The sequence below is a fragment of the Penicillium hispanicum genome, assembly GCF_028827665.1.
Source record: "Penicillium hispanicum strain IBT 35686 chromosome Unknown utg000007l_segment0_segment0, whole genome shotgun sequence".
In the NCBI taxonomy this organism is placed as follows: domain Eukaryota; kingdom Fungi; phylum Ascomycota; class Eurotiomycetes; order Eurotiales; family Aspergillaceae; genus Penicillium; species Penicillium hispanicum.
This window is the reverse complement of record NW_026623199.1, coordinates 169,062-186,022: the sequence shown is the minus strand read 5'-3', so window position 1 is coordinate 186,022 and position 16,961 is coordinate 169,062. Positions and strand designations below refer to the sequence as shown.

Here is a 16,961-nt window from a genome sequence, read left to right as displayed (position 1 = left end):
GGCAGTCACTTTCTGACTACTAACAGATCTTACCTTACTAGAAGAAGAATTAGGCAATGGCTTCATGTATAAATTGATATGGAATATGCCAGAGATAAATTTGCATTCTATCTCAAATCAAGCATCTTCCACCATCCAATCTCCAATCTCGACTCGCTCCTCGGCCAGCGCCTCCACCTCGAAATGGTCTTCTACTTGCCCACCAGGGCCGCCGATGCGCTCAATGACAATCCATACTCCACTCCGTAAGTCAACTGTGGGTGATAAATCAAAGTCTTCCACACGAACCCCTGATGCGGCATCGCAGTGTGCTCCATCTTCAGAAACAGCTAAAGTCTTCTTGTACGGGCCCTGGCCGCGTTCCACAGTCATCAGCACAGGCGACGAAGCCACAGAGCGAGAGTCAATCATGGATAGCTTATTCCTTGCAATAAGTTTGAGTCGTGTCATGCGAGATACTTTCAAGGATGCCAGCATCCGATCTTTACCCGGGTGAAGAACGCCCACTTTAGACAAAGTGACCCGGCGGCCTGCTGATTCAGATGCCAATGGCCGTATCGCGCATTGAATGGTGGATGAGATCCAAAGTGTGAAGCGACCAAGCTGGTCTGGAGCAAATGTTGAGCAAACAATGGTGTACACACCCTTATCGAGAGACTTCGTTTCCGCGAGAGCGCATCCTCGACGATAGTCGCCACTGTCTGCAATGATGTCTCGTCTTCGCGCTCTCGACACCCGCTGGCCGTTGGACCAAAAAATTTTGACATGAGTTGCAAGTTCCACATCACTGGACTCGATGAGAATGGAAACGTCGGTTCTTTCGTAAACCTGAAGACTGAATTGGGGGTTGGAGGAATATCGAGGTGACTCTACATTCCCGCCGGCAGTTAGGGCCGTCCATGAGCCGTTTACTTTGTTCAGACATAGGTACTGGTCCATCGAGGGAGCAAGCGTCACTGGTGACGTCGAAAAAGCCGAAAGTGTGAAGTTTTGACTCGACGATGGGAGGGATTGCTCTGAGACTACTATCGTGTAGGTCGTCTTTGGTGGCATCTCAAGTCTCATGAGAGTATTTGGCGAGTCCATGTAGGGGCCACGATGGAGTGCCCCGTCGCTCAAGGATACCCTCCAGCCATTTGCTTGGAAAACATAAATGCTGATGAATCCTAGCTGCCCGCCGTCTGGGACGGGGTTCTTCAGGTAATCGCGGTGGTCTGTCTTGAAATGCTTGCCCAGCAGCAACCAAACCGTCCCTCCTAATTCGCTGTAAATCGAGAACTGCGGGTTCTTGACAAAGCATCCAGTGACAACGCGGCCATGGGACAAGTCCCAGGCAAAATGAATATCTTCACGAAACCTGAACAGTCCGGGGTTCCAGTTGAGGTAGAGATTTTCAAAATTCTGTAGAACCTGCTCGCAGTCCATCCAGAAAACTCCAGGAGAAAGCGCCGGTAGTGAGCTAGACAAATCTGGGGCTTCGGCCTCACTGTGCATCAATGTTGGCTCTGCGCCGGCCCATGGATTTTTTAGTAAGAACTGTCGACGCCCATGGGCTTCCTTCATGTTCAGAATAGCATAGTCATGCTGGCTCACTAAGCCTAGGCCCTTTTCCTCACGCTCAGTCAACTTGCCAGTTCCAATCGTGAGCACCACATCGCCGTAGGAAAAGGCTTGGTATAAACGCCCCCAGATCTGATCAGACGTAGAGTCTTCGTGGTGTAGAAAGACTTGCTCCGGAATCCAGCCGGTCAATACCCACAGATCGGTTCCAGAATTACTTCCAGGAAAGTCATAGCCTCCGCGAACTTTCAGATAAGCTTTCTCCACAAGAGCAGGCCATAATAAGCTTGGATTATTCCGATCAACCACATGCAGAGAGCGTTCCGTCTTGGAAGATGGCAGTCGGTCGTCTATTACTACTTTTCGGAAACATCCGTTGAAGTAGAAGGAAAATATATATTTTCCTGAGGGTGATAAACTCGGCTGTTCTGGACCAGCCTCACAAGGGTACATCACAGGTGAAGCATGCTAGCTCAGTCAGCTTCGTTACTAAGTTCCTGATCAAAGTACATACTTTTCCGAGGCCTCTTTCTGATCGTGCCGTGATTGCACAGAGACTAGCAACTACAGAGCAATCGGTCAGCACATCTTGCACGAGGTCAGAGATGCCCGTCGCCGAGATGACTGGGTCAACCATATGCGATATTTGATCTCCTGCATCTTGTGCGCGTAATAATTCGGAAGGCCGCTTCCATCCTGCAAATATTTCGCGCTGAAACTTTGAAAGGTGCAGATCCGGGGTATCCCTGGACAGCGTTAGAAGAGACGGAACCAGAAAGAAGTCACACAACGGCTGTAGTAGATTTCCCTCACGTACGTGAAATGCTGGCCGTCGCACGCTACGAAATCAACGGACGCTGGTGAACGATCCCACGGCGGGAAGATGAACCCGTTCAACTTCGCCCCTTCAAGAATTATGATCTCTTCGCGGGTTGTGAGCCTCCGCTTGGATACGGGTGGATGCAAGCCGCGAATCGGTAAAGCGTCCTGACGTGCGACCAACTGCCAGTGCGGGGAGGCCTTGATCTTCTCGGCGCGCGTCAGGAGCTCCTTGCATTTGGTGTCGAGGCGCTTCTTGTCATCCAAAGGTGCTAGGCGCAAGGCCTTCATGTACTGTTCAGCGGCACTGATGGCGGCCTCTAATGCCGCCTTCTGGCTGGTCGCGGCAGCTATCTCCTCTTCGGCTTTCTAAATGCCGGTTAGCTCCGCCGGGTGATCCTGGGGTAGCCAAGGTCATTTTACCACAGCCTGAGAGAGATGCGATTGCGGCTGTGACTGCGAGTCTAGCCCATTGGGTCTAGACATCGCGCTGAATCGTCACCCTGTTACACCAGAGGTCGCCGTGTTGAACGAGAGAGTGAGGTGCCTGCGTTCATACAAGTTCCCAGCGGCACGGGAGAAAATAGATGATCCTCTCCGGTGCTGTCTCCATTCCGACATATTCTTGGAATCACGTGTCTCCCCACTGATCTGTGAGATACTGGTTTTTTATTAGAAAGATAACATAAAAAAAAAATAGCAACTTGAGTGGCTAGATACTATTTATGTCCTAAACAAGAAGTTTATTGTATTTATTATAATACCTAGAATAATATCCGATAGGGATAACATGCCAGAAAAAAAGAGCTTCTGGTAGTTGAGGTTAAAATCTTAAACCCGGTCGAGGGGATTCGAAGTTATTCAGAAAGAGTCCAAAACTGTAATGAAAGATACTTGCCTGGTTTTTGGCATCTATTCTACCCCTTCTCTACTTTCGGCTACTGATATTCTCAAACAGGGTTAGATTAGCGTCAAATGAATGTTGTCGTTTAGGCCTGGGGCACCGTTAAAAAAACACAAAGACAGAGTTTTCGTCATGGTAAGTAACAATGTATGGATTGGGGCGGTCTCTATAACTCCTTCGCGATCGCCTCGCCCTTTTAACCCTATCTCTTTTGGTTGTCTTAGTACACCCAATCACAATATATTTCATGGCATTAGAAGACTCGCTGGTCGCGAGGAATGCGCTGGGGGGTCTCTGCTGTTGATATGTTGGAAGCCGACAGACCTCCACCTCCATAATGCTATTACCCGGAAATGAACTCGAGAGAGCATCTTATCCCCATCAAGGACAATCCTGTAGTTGCACACCTCACAGATCTCCTTATTAGTCCTTAATCCTACCATGCACGGGCCGTACGCGAGCTTCCGGATTGACAGCTGGGGCTGACCTAAGCTGAAGCTGAGCCGGGGACCTCGGCTCGTTTCGTTTCCGCGCGGGCGCCGAGGTGCTTTTGAGGTGCTTGTGGTCGCCGGTCATCGAGCTCGGTCGTGGTGTTCGGATGACATCGGCTACGACGATCTGAATGCTGACGTTAAGGTAAACTCTCTTGCTTGTCTCTCTTGCTTTCTTCTTGTCCTTTGTTGCTCGAGCTTCCTCCGTCTTCGGAGCAAGCGACGTTTAGAGCCCCGCTCCGATCTCCCCCTTCACCCGCTTGGAGTGTGTCATTTCTTTTTTTTCTCTCTCTTGAGCTTCGACATACACCATGACAGGCCAATCGAAACCTGTGCGCCTATCTCCTTGGGGGAGCGCCGTAGCCGGTGCAACGGGCGCCGTCCTGGCCAATGCTATGGTATACCCGCTGGACCTGTAAGCGGAAGACCCCGACAGGAGCTCCACGCTGATGTTAACTAATCTTGGATTACTCGTATAGGGTCAAGACGAAATTGCAAGTCCAGGTGAAACAGAGCAAAGGAGCTGAGGGCGCCGAAGAAATCGACCACTATGAATCCACCGTGGACGCCATCTCGAAAATCGTGGAGAAGGAGGGTGTGTCCGGTCTTTATTCTGGGATTGCAGGCTCACTTCTAGGAGTTGCATCCACCAACTTTGCCTACTTCTATTGGTACAGCGTTGTTCGAAGTCTGTACATGGCTTCTAACCGTACTCCGAAGCCTCCGGGCACTGCCATCGAGCTGTCTCTTGGTGCCGTTGCTGGGGCCGTAGCCCAGATCTTCACTATTCCGGTATCCGTCATTACCACACGGCAGCAGACACAACCCAAGGGAGATAAGAAGGGTCTCATCGAGACGGGTCGGGAGGTAGTTGAGAGCGAGGACGGCTGGTCCGGCCTGTGGAGAGGCTTAAAGGCCAGCTTGATTCTGGTCGTGAACCCAGCCATTACGTATGGCGCGTATCAGCGTCTCAAGGACATCTTCTTCCCGGGCAAGAATAATCTCAAGCCCTGGGAGGCATTCTGTGAGTGACTATGTTTCGCCTTTCATTGTGTGTACTAACCAATTGATTCTAGTCCTTGGCGCTATGTCCAAGGCCCTGGCGACTATCGCAACCCAGCCTTTGATTGTTGCCAAGGTTGGTCTGCAATCTCGTCCACCGCCGAGTCGGCAGGGCAAACCCTTCAAGACCTTCGGTGAGGTCATGAAGTATATCATCAACAATGAAGGCGCACTCTCTCTCTTTAAGGGAATTGGCCCACAGATCATGAAGGGTCTTTTGGTGCAGGGCCTGCTTATGATGACTAAAGAACGGTATGCAATCCCTCTCTCGCTCTCAATGCCGCCGGGTTCCTCTGACAACTGTTTAGGATGGAGCTCCTCTTTATTGCCCTGTTTGCCTATCTTCAGCGCATCAAGAAAGAGAAGCTGCGCAAGGCAGTGGATACTGCTGCGTCCAAAGCCAAGACCAGTTTGCCTGTGGCCCTGAAATAAATCGTCTGATACGTCCACCCCTTTTGACACACCCTTCAATTCCCTCTGTTCTGGTCTTCGGCGTGTTGGTATTTCTTTTCCTCGCAATACTTTTTCCATAGAGACATTTCTTTTCCTTTCAGCTTTCCGAGTCTTATATCTTGAGGTGTGCTTGGTGCGATGGAAATGACTCCCTTTCTCATCCTGGGCTATTATGACCTACCCCCCCCCCCCCCACGAAGACTTGTATATAGACGTCTAGCTTGGCCTAGGTAGGTAGTCCATGAAATGTGAATCCTCCAACTTTGGAAGGTTTGTCATAGTCGAGCTCTATAGTATCTTTGGGTGTAAGTAATGTCAGATATGTAGGCCAAATTGCAAGAATCAGTTTGCTTCAAGAATGTGAAACACGACACAATGAGCATCGCTGGTGCCCGCGGCACATATATATCTGGGCATCGACATTGGTTGTTCCCAGCAATGACCTAAATGTAAATACCCTAGCTCCAAGAAGCTTAACGTTTTTTACTCACAAAAGAATTTCAATGGGAAGGATTCCACGGAGAATACAAGCCCAGGTGTATGTAGCCGAAACTAATGATGCAACCTGTTTGGCTCGACGGAGCCCGGCGCTGGCGATCTACCACCCACCCCAACTCAACGATTTCTCTCCAACCATCCCATTAGTCTGTCACTGCAGGGGTCCTGGCGACATGCGATGGCCACCATGGAATTTTCGGTCGACCGATGACGATAAGCACCAAAGACCGGGCACCTCAGACTCAAGCTCAGGCTCAAGCTCCCACCCCACGCCCACAACAAACAACCCCATCTTCTCTCTTGATTGGGCTGCCTTCGCAGAAGCCAAAACGCTCATATCGACTGTGGTCTTGACAAGTGGCATTTTACTGACAGTACGCATTCATCGTCGCTACCTACGCCGTTTCCCCGACGCGCCTAGCATCTCACCCTCCTTTCTCCGGCGTCGGACGATCTTCGGTCAAGTGACAAGCGTTGGCGATGGTGACAATTTTCGGATATACCATACGCCTGGTGGACGGCTTACAGGCTGGGGATGGTTGCCGTGGAAGAAGGTCCCTACGACGAAAAAGGAACTGAAAGATAATACCGTTCGCCTCCCCTATTGCCCTCTCCTGTCGCGTCTGTTCCTCGGACTCACATATTCTCTGTCCGGTCCAGATCCACATCCGTCTAGCTGGAATAGACGCGCCTGAACTCGCCCACTTTGGCCGTCCAGAGCAGCCCTTTGCCCGCGAGGCCCATACCTGGCTCACATCTTACCTGTTGCACCGCCGTATACGCGCCTCCCTCTACCGTCAAGACCAATACAATCGAGTCGTTGCGAGCGTGTCCGTCCGACGCGCCCTTGATTTCCCACCTTTCCGCCGGAGAGATGTCTCTTATGAGATGTTGCAGCGCGGTTTGGCGACTGTGTACGAAGCAAAAGTTGGTGCGGAGTTTGGTGGCGAAGCCATGGAGCAGAGGTATCGCCGCGCAGAATGGTGGGCCAAGGTTCGATCCAAAGGGCTTTGGAAGGATTACCGTCGTGTCGGGTCTGACTGGGAGAGTCCACGGGAGTACAAAACACGCATGGGGCTCGGCGATACGACCGACAATGGCCGTAAATCGAAGTGAGTTTTGCTCTGGAGCATTGAACAGCATATGTACATGGGATACGACGATACTGTATATGCGATGGTCACGGTCGGAACAGGTCACTTTGAGACCACATTCAATTGTATGAATATATGTTACACGAATTGAGAAACACTGTACGAACTATGGGGGTGACAGGTCCCACGGATCACGACAGTGTATCTTGGAGCCCAATCTGTCATGGTCAAAGCACGCGCATGGTATATCGCGACTCAATTAAGAATATGTATACATGCCCGAAGTCGGTCTGACCTCTTAGCAAAACCTTCGCTCAACCTCCGCAAATAGCTGCGGAGATATTTCATCACTCGAGTTGCCCTCAACCCGCCACAAACAGCCACGGCGGTCATAATGTTCAAGCAAGGCTCTGCTTGTCTCCTCGAACTTTCGTAGCCGTTGCTTCCATGTATCAATGGAGTCGTCCTCCCTCTGTGTGAGTGGCTCGCCGGTCACATCGTCCTTGCCGGGAACCTTCGGTGCATTGAAATCTGTGTTATACACCCGCCCTGATGGTTCATGAACCCAACGCGATGCAATGCGCGACAAAATAACCGAAGGAGGGGTGAGGAGGTGAACAACAAAATTGACCGGAACTAGAGCGTCCAGACTTGTTGCTTGAGCGGCAGTGCGGGGGAATCCATCGAGAATGAAAGACGCGGAGGGAGATATTGAGGGAGTTGAGTCTGCGGACTGAGCGGAGGGTGATGAAGAGAACGGCTCAGACTGGGCCGATGATGAAAGCCAGCCTTTTGATCTTAATTCAGAGGAAATCAAGTTGAGAATCATGGAGTCGGGAACGAGGTTTCCGGACTGCATTGCAGCCTCGGCTTGAATGCCTGCGATTATGATTGAGTCAGGACCCTCGATATCATATTATGCAATGCTGTTGAAGACGAATTACCTACCGAGTGGTGTCCTTCGGCGCACATTCTCGCGTAGTAGGTCCCCGGAGCTGATCGAAGCTAGCTGCGGAAACCGGGCCAGTAGTCGTTCTGACTGCGTGCCTTTTCCCACCCCCGGGGCACCGATGAGAATCACTCGAGCAGCCTTGTTGAGCTGCTTAGTTGTCTGCGACATGCTGGAGTACGTTGCCAGTGCTGTGACTCGCAGATCAGATATGATTATAGCTGTTGGAAGTGTTCATAGAAGTGTTGGGTCGATGATAGGATGACTGGCGGCGTTCGTAGGGCACAACAGAAAACGACGCGATGAAGAAGCGCGCTATGGTTGATGCATATTGAGAGAGGGATGGGAGGTTGAGAAGATACAAAATAAGCACCACGGTCACGAACAGGGTAGTTATATCTTGAACTATCAGCTTCGTGATCCTGTGGGGTTGTGCACGGCTTCTCTGTCTTCGGCCGTCGGTGAGGAGCTCCGAGGGAAACACCGGAGACTGCGAGTCAGCAATATGGAAAGCACGACAGGGCTATCTCATCTTTCCTCTCTCTCTCTCTCTCTGTGTGTGTGTATGTAAGGTGGGTATATCGTAGCAGCCGGGAGCCACTGAGATACTGAGGAATCGAGGAGTAATGGAGTAGTCGCAATGTGACTCGACAAGTTCGCTACGCTCTCACATGTGTATTACTAGCCGGTCCATGAGTGGTGCCTGATCCCCGAGGCCGAGGACAAGTCCCGTGGGACCACGTGACTGGCACCGGGCCACGCGTGGAGGCGCGTCGCGTCCGCCCAATTTAGTGACGAGAGTGATAACCGAGGTGGTCGTGTACATCTACTCCAGATCGAACCCTGGCCGCATCCAACCGACGTGCGACCGTGCTGCCAACACCATGATCCGACAGGACGCCCATCGAATCGACCCCAAACGCAGGGCCACTATCGATCACAAGAAGAGGCAGTTCGCCGCGCCGACGTACAAGCAACAGGATTACCCGCATCGTCTCAACCTGTACGACACGCCGCCCACAGCGGAGATCACGCTTGAGCAATTCGAACAATGGGCCATTGACCGATTGAAGAGTATACATAACATGCGGCGTCTTGTATCTGCCCGTTTACTGACTCCGAGGCAGTCCTGGCCGAGATCGAAGCATGCTCCTATCGCAATAAGTCACCCGCGGAGACCGCAGCACATATCACCCCTCTCCTCCAGAAGTTTCTCCCTCTTTCTTCAAACACATCGTCCCCCAACGGCGCAACCGATCCCCGTTTGAAAAATGAACGGCAGAAAGACCACTATTCTCACTTCATCCTCCGCTTGGCCTTCTCCGCCACCGAAGACCTCCGTCGCCGATTTGCACGAGCCGAGACCATGCTATTCAGGTTCCGTTTTCAGCAAGATGATTCACGGGAAAGACGTGCTTTTATTGACAGCTTGAATCTTGACTGGGAGCCAGTCAGTGAGGAGGAACGAAACGAAGTCGCCGATAGCCTAATCAGCTCCACTCCTGGGTTGCGTCGATTGGATGACGAAACATGGTATAAGGTGGATTGGGAGAAAGTCCCGGAGCTTGTCGAGCGACGGACGGTGTTCTTGAAGAGGGGACAGGCATATGTTCCTGGAAGGGAACAGCTGAGTATGATCATGGCTGAATTCACGGCCCGACTGGAGCGTGCACTCGAGGTATATCTGCATCAATTCACTTGACATGCCCAATGATTTCAACTGACCAATTGAAGCTTACGAGTCGAGCCCTCCCCCGCTTGGATGAGGACGACCGTCTGACCCCTATCCTGAACCACCTCTCCAAGAACTTTGGAAGTGCCGAGTCAGTGTACTCCGAGGGCGAAGGCCATGTTGACGGAGCAGCCATCACGGCCAGTTCCATCGACCAGCTCTCTCAGCATTTCCCGCTATGCATGCGGAGTTTACACATCAACCTGCGCAAGAACAACCATCTGAAGCACTTTGGACGACTCCAGTATACGTTGTTCCTAAAGGGCATTGGCCTGTCATTGGAGGAGTGTATTCTCTTCTGGCGCCAATCCTTCAAAGGCAAGACAGATGATGAGTTCAATTCCCAATACAAGTACAATATTCGCCATGCTTACGGTGATGTCGGTGGTGATGTCAACCGTCGTGGCCGTGGCTACCCTCCCTACTCATGCCAAAAGATCCTGAGCGACAACAACGTCGGGATTGGTCAAACACACGGCTGCCCGTATCGGCATTACTCAGTCGACAACTTAGTGGGGCTCCTCCAGTCTACAGGGGTCCACGACAAGGAAGTTCTGCGTGGAGTGCGCGAGGATGTGGGCAAGCAGCGGTACCACATTGCATGCAACCGTGTGTTCGAATGGGCACACAAGGGTGAAATCAAGAAGGTGAAGGAAGATGGGACGTGGAGCCAGGCTGATCTGGACACAATTGTACACCCCAACACATATTTCAAGCGCAGCTACTTGCTTAAGCAGCTGGCCAAGGCCCCAAGCCGAGGAGACTGAGCTTCGCGAGTGAAATTTCTTTCATGATGTTATGTTGGCCCGTCACGGCCGAGGCTGTCCCATTGGCGTTGCGGCGTTGCGGGCATGGATTTGTACAATGCGCAGAGATATCTAGGTAGATTCAGGTTGTTTCAATTGGAAATGGGGAGCATAATTCTCTGCTTTTACGGGAGGTCTGTAACCACAGCTGATTCCCAGTTTATCCAAAAGGATCGGAACGACCTTTCAAGACCAGGTGCCCAGCAACGGGTCAAATCGATCTCCGCTCGACGCGAAAACAACTTTGTCATGGAAAGGACGGAAGTTGTCGACAGTAATGTGATTATTTGTGTCGGCGTGGATTTTTGAAGAAATTGAAAGGAGGGGAGAAAAAAGAAAACCGCCGGGATTTAATGATGTTTGGTTACGGGTGGCGGCAAGGACCACTAGCGCTGCAACCTGGCCTTAATGGGGACACCATCACACAACATACACCTCCACCTTGTGCTGAACTTCCCCCTCAAGTTGACGTTTGGGGCCTTTTTCTTTTGGGATCTGGGTTATGCTCCGGTGTGGTTTTGCTGCCTAGACGTCTCCTGGAGTAGTCCAATACTGAGGTTCTTCCTGCAACTTCCTCCACTCCATTCCCCTCCCTCCCCTTGATCAACACCGAACCGATACCCCAATTACAACCCGTCACAATGGATTACGAGGCACTGAAGGATCAATGGAGTGACGTGGAGGACCGCGATGGTATCAGACTCAGCTGGAACACTTTCCCGAGCTCTCGCATGGTGCGTTTTGGATTGGGCAGCCATCTACACCTCCGGTGTCGCGTCATCGCTAAACCTGGATCTAGGAAGCGTCCCGGCTGGTCGTCCCCATCGCTGCCGTCTACACGCCGCTCAAGGAGAAGCCAGACTCGCCATTGCTTCAATATGAACCTGTCACCTGCAAGCAGCCCTGCCGAGCTGTCCTCAACCCATATGCGTATGTGCCGCATTGTTGACCCCAGCTTGGGAGATGATGCTGACCATGTCCAGCACCGTCGATATCCGCGCCCGGATTTGGATCTGTCCCTTCTGTCTGATGCGTAACCCTCTCCCCCCTCACTATAAGGATATCACGGAGAACACAATACCCCCGGAGCTCCATCCGCAGAGCACTACGATCGAGTATCAATTAGCTCGGCCGGCCCCAGCTCCCCCCATCTTCGTGTACGTTGTCGACACTTGCCAGGAGGATGACAGCCTGCAGGCGCTCAAAGACTCGCTCGTTATGAGCTTGTCGCTGCTGCCGCCAAATGCACTGGTTGGTCTGATTACCTATGGAACTATGGTAGGTGGAGCATGGTCCTTTCCCGCAACGGCTTGCATATTGACCCCCGAACGTAGGCTCAAGTGCACGAGCTCGGCTATACCGAGTGCGCCAAGTCCTATGTGTTCCGAGGCAACAAGGACTACACCGCCAAACAGGTCCAGGAGATGTTGGGTCTTGCTCCCGGCATGCGCCCCGGTGCCCCCCTTCAACAACAACCACCCCGACCTCCTCTCGGTCCTGCGGCACGCTTCCTTCTGCCCGTTCAACAAGCCGAATTCCAGATCACCAACGTCCTCGAGCAATTGCAGCGCGACCCGTGGCCCGTAGCCAATGACAAGCGAGCTCTTCGTTGCACCGGTGTGGCACTGAGCGTTGCAGTTGGTCTTCTGGAGACCTCCTTCCAAAATGCTGGCGGTCGTATCATGAACTTTGTCAGTGGAGCAGCCACTGAAGGCCCTGGTCATGTTGTCTCGCCCGAGCTAAAGGAGCCTATTCGTTCGCACCACGATATTGATCGCGATAACATCAAGTATTACAAGAAAGCTGTGAAGGTATGGTTCTGGGATGCAAGTATTACTGTGTTCCCTGCTAATATTAGTAGTTCTATGATAACCTCGCCAAGCGTGCCGCAAACAACGGCCATATTGTTGATATCTTCGCTGGGTGCCTGGACCAGGTCGGTCTTTTGGAGATGAAGAACTTGGTGAACTACACCGGAGGTCATATGCTTCTTACGGACAGCTTCACCTCCTCCCAGTTCAAGCAGTCTTTCGTTCGTGTGTTTGACAAGGACGCTAACGACAACCTTCTGATGGGATTCAATGCCTCGTTGGAGGTCCTTACAACTAAGGAGCTTAAGGTCACTGGACTTATTGGGCACGCGATCTCTCTGAACAAAAAGTCGAGCTCTGTAGGTGAAACAGAATGCGGTATTGGCAACACTTGCGCTTGGAAGATGTGCGGTATCGACCCGTCCGCCAGTTACGGTGTCTACTTCGAGATTGCCAACCAGGGCGGCCCCGCTGCTGCGCAGCCCGGTCCTCAGCGAGGCATGATGCAGTTCTTGACGTACTACCAACATTCTTCCGGGCACTATCATCTGCGGGTGACCACTACAGCACGACCCTTGAGCGGCCCTGCCGGTGACCCGACATTGGCGCAGTCATTTGACCAGGAGGCTGCTGCCGTGCTGATGGCTCGCATTGCTGTCTTCAAGGCCGAGGTGGACGACGGCCCGGATGTGCTGCGCTGGGTCGATCGCATGTTGATTCGTCTCTGCTCACGGTTTGCTGATTATCGGAAGGACGACCCGACATCATTCCGACTCGAGAAGAACTTCACACTTTACCCCCAGTTCATGTTCCACTTGCGGCGAAGTCAGTTCTTGCAGGTGTTTAACAACTCCCCTGACGAGACTGCTTTCTACCGACATGTTTTGAACTACGAAGATGCTGGGGACTCACTCGTCATGATCCAGCCGACTCTGGACTCCTACTCTCTGGAGGTGGAGGGCAGCCAGCCTGTGTTGCTGGACTCTGCATCCATCCAGCCCGCACATATTCTTCTCCTCGACACCTTCTTCCACATCCTCATCTTCCACGGCGAGACCATTGCCGAATGGCGGAAAGCTGGCTACCAGGACCAAGAGGGCTATGAGAACCTCAAGGTGCTCCTGGAGCAGCCTAAAGAGGATGCTAGGGTTGGTTTTATCTTCTACTTGATCTTGCCTGAATCACCAAGCTGACTCACATCACAGGAACTCATCGCCGACCGTTTCCCTCTGCCCCGATTCATCGTCTGTGACGCCGGTGGCTCCCAGGCTCGTTTCCTGTTGTCGAAGCTGAACCCGTCGACCACTCACACCACCGGAGGATATGGTGGAGGTGTGTCGTCGCAGACCATCTTTACAGATGACGTCTCCCTGCAGACATTCATGGACCACCTGATGAAGTAAGTAAATCGCTCTGTGCCGATATTCACGAGACTAATTCCCCCTAGACTTGCTGTATCTGGAACCAGTTAGTTGTTATGAGATGATAAACCATGAGAGCAAAGGGCGGTCTTGGCCCCTCGGGTCTTGTGTATCTTTAGCGGTGATTTGAAATTCCTTGAACAACACTATAGTAGTAGAATGAATCGATTGATACCAAGGCATTGCATCGGTAGCACATGATGAGACTCCGCGTCGATACATACGGAGTGCCATCAACACCTTACCCAAACTGGCAACCAGCTCACATACGATCACGTGATAGTGGTTGTGCCCTAATCACCACCCAAATGAGAAGCTCGCTTAGGGCAGTGCTGTGTGGGTCCCCGACAACTCTCTCGTGAATTCCGCTCGAACTTTTCTTTCTCCATCCACCTTTCGACAACCCAAGGCAGATTGACCACCTTTCGCACTCGCCATGCGTAAGTATCATCTCCTTGGTCTGCTCTCAAATGGCGGCTAACATAATCTCCCGTGGTCAGCTCCTAAGTTCGACCCCAATGAGGTGAAGATCATTCACCTCCGTGTGACTGGTGGTGAAGTCGGTGCCCAGTCCGCGCTGGCTCCTAAGATCGGTCCCCTGGGTCTGTCTCCCAAGAAGATTGGTGAAGACATTGCCAAGAACACTGGCGACTGGGTACGTGAATCTCTGCAATTGTTGTTGCAATTGAAATTTGGGAGCAGTGGCTGACAGGATTTTTTTCCGGACCTACAGAAGGGTCTCCGTGTGACTGTCAAGCTCACCATCCAGAACCGTCAGGCCGCGGTCTCTGTTGTTCCCTCCGCCTCTTCCCTGGTCATCAAGGCCCTGAAGGAGCCTCCCCGTGACCGTAAGAAGGAGAAAAACATTAAGCACAGCAAGTCGATCCCCATGGACGACATCATCGAGATTGCCCGCACCATGCGCCACCGCTCGATGGCCAAGTCTCTTCAGGGTACTGTCCTTGAGATCCTCGGTACTGCTTTCTCCGTTGGCTGCCAGGTTGACGGCCGCAGCCCCAAGGATGTCAGCGACGATGTCAAGGCTGGCGAGATTGACGGTAAGTCATTCCTGTGACATTTGTTAGTGCTCTGAACATAATATCTAACGAGCTGAGTAGTTCCTGAGGAGTAAATTATCCTCTCGAATGGGGGAGGTGGCTATCTGCTTTTGTAACGGCATGCATGTCCGCTGAAAAGCGGAGCTAGTTGCAGAATACGAATGTTGCCTCAAAACTAAAAAGCAAAACATGTTCATGAGTCATGACCTGATACCTTTTTTTCTTCGCTCTCCTGCGAGTGTTCGAATCGAACAATTGGATCACTCTCGCATTCTGCTCTCTCTGTTCGTACATTTCTTCCCTTTGTTCCCTCTCTTTTTCCACTTGCATGTCTTCCTCTCGCTTCACACCCACGGCGACGAGGATACTGGAAGTCTGACGTGCAACCCATCCGGGCACGTCCAGTCCGTTCTGGAACCCTTTGCAACACTCTGGCCCTTACCGTTCTCTCCTTGCGAGGATTGAACATACTTCCAACGTGGTTTAGGCTTATTTTAAGCAAAGGAGAGCAATCTTGACCCCTTACTCACCGCGGTAGCCTTGTGAGACCGGCCTCGTGTCGGTCTTTGTGGCTACAGTGGTCCATCTTGCGGGCCTACATCTAATATCAGAGCTTCTTGCTCTGCTTGTAGAATCCACCCATGCTGCTGGGTGCGTCCTAGTTTTATTTGATATTCAATGCATGATAAATTATCTCACTGTTGATTTTCATATATTTTCGTTGGAAGGCGATCCTTGTCGTTTAGTTTGTAGGTACTCAGATGCGTTGAGCTAAAACGTGCCGAGCCAGTTGCGTATAGGAACTCAGATCGAGCAATGGCCTCGGATATTGCAAGACGCGCTTTCGATTAAGCCATTTGTCGATGGCGATGTCGAGCTTGATCTGAATTCATTCGGCGGTGGTCTTTCGTTTACTATGTGGTTTAAATTGACATGGTGTTGGTAATCTCTAGGACTTGTATAGAGGTACAGCTCTACGCACTATCGGTACAGTTGTGCGTGGGCTTCCTGTATGGTTTACCGACTATCTCAGTATCTCAGTCTCACGGTGGTCATATCCGATGTTGTTTCGACCTGCATATTGCCGATGATACTACCTAGGTAACTACCAGCATTCAACATGATTCAATTTGCATGCTGTGGGGGGCCGAGCTGCCACCAATATTAAACTGCCGTGGCCCAGCTCCTGGAGCCTTACTTATATCATTAATCCAAGTATAAAGATAACTACGTACAACATAGTTAACTATGCCTAGGTAACATCAAACTCATGGTCATCAGTCAAGCCGCGATGTCCCGGCTCGATCACTTGCCCCCACTCCCCACTGCCATATGGCAATGAGCTTGTTTGGCACCATCATACCGACGTCGCTTCACTCAGGATATCTGAAACCGCTAGGCGGCCAGGAGCCACGCACACAGATACACACACCAGAATGCAAACTGCCTCGAGCGACGTGTCCACCGAATCGGATACCCCGGCGGTGATTGGATACGCGATCCAAAAAAGAGCCGGTGCATCGGGCTGTGTACACAGGTCGTATTCCTGGACCTCTCAGAAGGCGCCCAGTGGACCGGTCAGCACACCGAGAGCGTAGCGATTATTACGCTGCAGCTCAGACTGGCGCGGGCGCTCGCGCTCGCCCCATGGCGGCTCCACCCACCCGACGATCACTGCTGGTTGGCTGCCCCTGGTAAGGCGACATTCGTTGGTTCCCTCCACCGGTGAAAGTGGTCGGTGGAGATGGTGCTGGGCAAGGGAGATGGGAAGAGCACTGACCGGTCTGAGCGATCCTGACATATTGACATACAATGAGATATCCAATCATGTATATGTATGTAGTTACTATTTGTAGTTAGCTATATACAGCACATAATTAGTGACTCCTGAATAGTACCAAGTCGACGTCAAGTATGACACTGCGCGGGACTCGACGAGCATAGACTAGGTCGGGGAATATCGACGTTAGACAAATGAGAGCGCAACCGGCTTCCCTCCAGGATTCGCGTGGAATCTTTTCAAAGCGGTACCTGCCATCGATGGGTTCTGTACCACCCGACTCGCATGGAAATTGGGAGCAGACGTTGCGCAGGCCACAGTGGGGAGGGTGAGTTTGCCGATCGCTGCGGGAAGAGAGTGCTGGGTGTGACCGTGCATGCCAGCGGGGAGGATCCACGGTGATAGAGAGTACTTTCCAGCTCCCTGTTGATAGTAGGGACGAAGTACCACAATGTGGCGCAAGAGCCACACTGGGAGAGGCGAGTTGGCAAGTGAGAAATCACCTCCAGCAGTCATGCTCACG

At 51.9% G+C, this 16,961-nt stretch overlaps 7 protein-coding genes across 7 annotated transcripts; 5 read left to right on the top strand and 2 right to left on the bottom strand.

Moving 5' to 3' along the window:
* Nucleotides 1–117: 117 nt before the first annotated feature.
* Nucleotides 118–2,865, bottom strand: N7459_007848 (calpain-like protease PalBory; the record flags this gene model as incomplete). Its single annotated transcript, XM_056947016.1, has 4 exons — nt 118–2,028; nt 2,075–2,306; nt 2,378–2,748; nt 2,803–2,865. 4 exons carry the CDS (start codon nt 2,863–2,865, stop codon nt 118–120), a joined length of 2,577 nt encoding a protein of 858 aa, XP_056796526.1.
* A 1,220-nt stretch (nt 2,866–4,085) lies between these two features.
* Nucleotides 4,086–5,268, top strand: N7459_007847 (putative peroxisomal carrier protein; the record flags this gene model as incomplete). The annotated part of the gene is made up of 4 exons (XM_056947015.1): nt 4,086–4,189; nt 4,254–4,798; nt 4,851–5,088; nt 5,145–5,268. 4 exons carry the CDS (start codon nt 4,086–4,088, stop codon nt 5,266–5,268), a joined length of 1,011 nt encoding a protein of 336 aa, XP_056796525.1.
* Nucleotides 5,269–5,960: 692 nt separating this feature from the next.
* On the top strand, nt 5,961–6,897 carry N7459_007846 (thermonuclease family protein; the record flags this gene model as incomplete). The annotated part of the gene is made up of 2 exons (XM_056947014.1): nt 5,961–6,377; nt 6,448–6,897. Coding segments are annotated over 2 exons (867 nt in total), but the record flags the coding sequence as incomplete, so codon positions are not given.
* Nucleotides 6,898–7,179: 282 nt separating this feature from the next.
* Nucleotides 7,180–8,001, bottom strand: N7459_007845 (adenylate kinase ADK2; the record flags this gene model as incomplete). The annotated part of the gene is made up of 2 exons (XM_056947013.1): nt 7,180–7,760; nt 7,830–8,001. 2 exons carry the CDS (start codon nt 7,999–8,001, stop codon nt 7,180–7,182), a joined length of 753 nt encoding a protein of 250 aa, XP_056796523.1.
* A 713-nt stretch (nt 8,002–8,714) lies between these two features.
* On the top strand, nt 8,715–10,329 carry N7459_007844 (DNA primase subunit PRI2; the record flags this gene model as incomplete). Its single annotated transcript, XM_056947012.1, has 3 exons — nt 8,715–8,904; nt 8,958–9,508; nt 9,565–10,329. The coding sequence occupies 3 exons, from the start codon at nt 8,715–8,717 to the stop codon at nt 10,327–10,329; spliced, it is 1,506 nt and encodes a 501-aa protein (XP_056796522.1).
* A 680-nt stretch (nt 10,330–11,009) lies between these two features.
* On the top strand, nt 11,010–13,651 carry sec23 (GTPase-activating protein SEC23; the record flags this gene model as incomplete). Its single annotated transcript, XM_056947011.1, has 7 exons — nt 11,010–11,102; nt 11,168–11,298; nt 11,352–11,646; nt 11,703–12,179; nt 12,230–13,327; nt 13,385–13,578; nt 13,627–13,651. The coding sequence occupies 7 exons, from the start codon at nt 11,010–11,012 to the stop codon at nt 13,649–13,651; spliced, it is 2,313 nt and encodes a 770-aa protein (XP_056796521.1).
* A 385-nt stretch (nt 13,652–14,036) lies between these two features.
* N7459_007842 (60S ribosomal protein uL11) lies at nt 14,037–14,732 on the top strand (the record flags this gene model as incomplete). The annotated part of the gene is made up of 4 exons (XM_056947010.1): nt 14,037–14,040; nt 14,101–14,255; nt 14,334–14,658; nt 14,719–14,732. The coding sequence occupies 4 exons, from the start codon at nt 14,037–14,039 to the stop codon at nt 14,730–14,732; spliced, it is 498 nt and encodes a 165-aa protein (XP_056796520.1).
* Between the last annotated feature and the right edge of the window lie 2,229 nt (nt 14,733–16,961).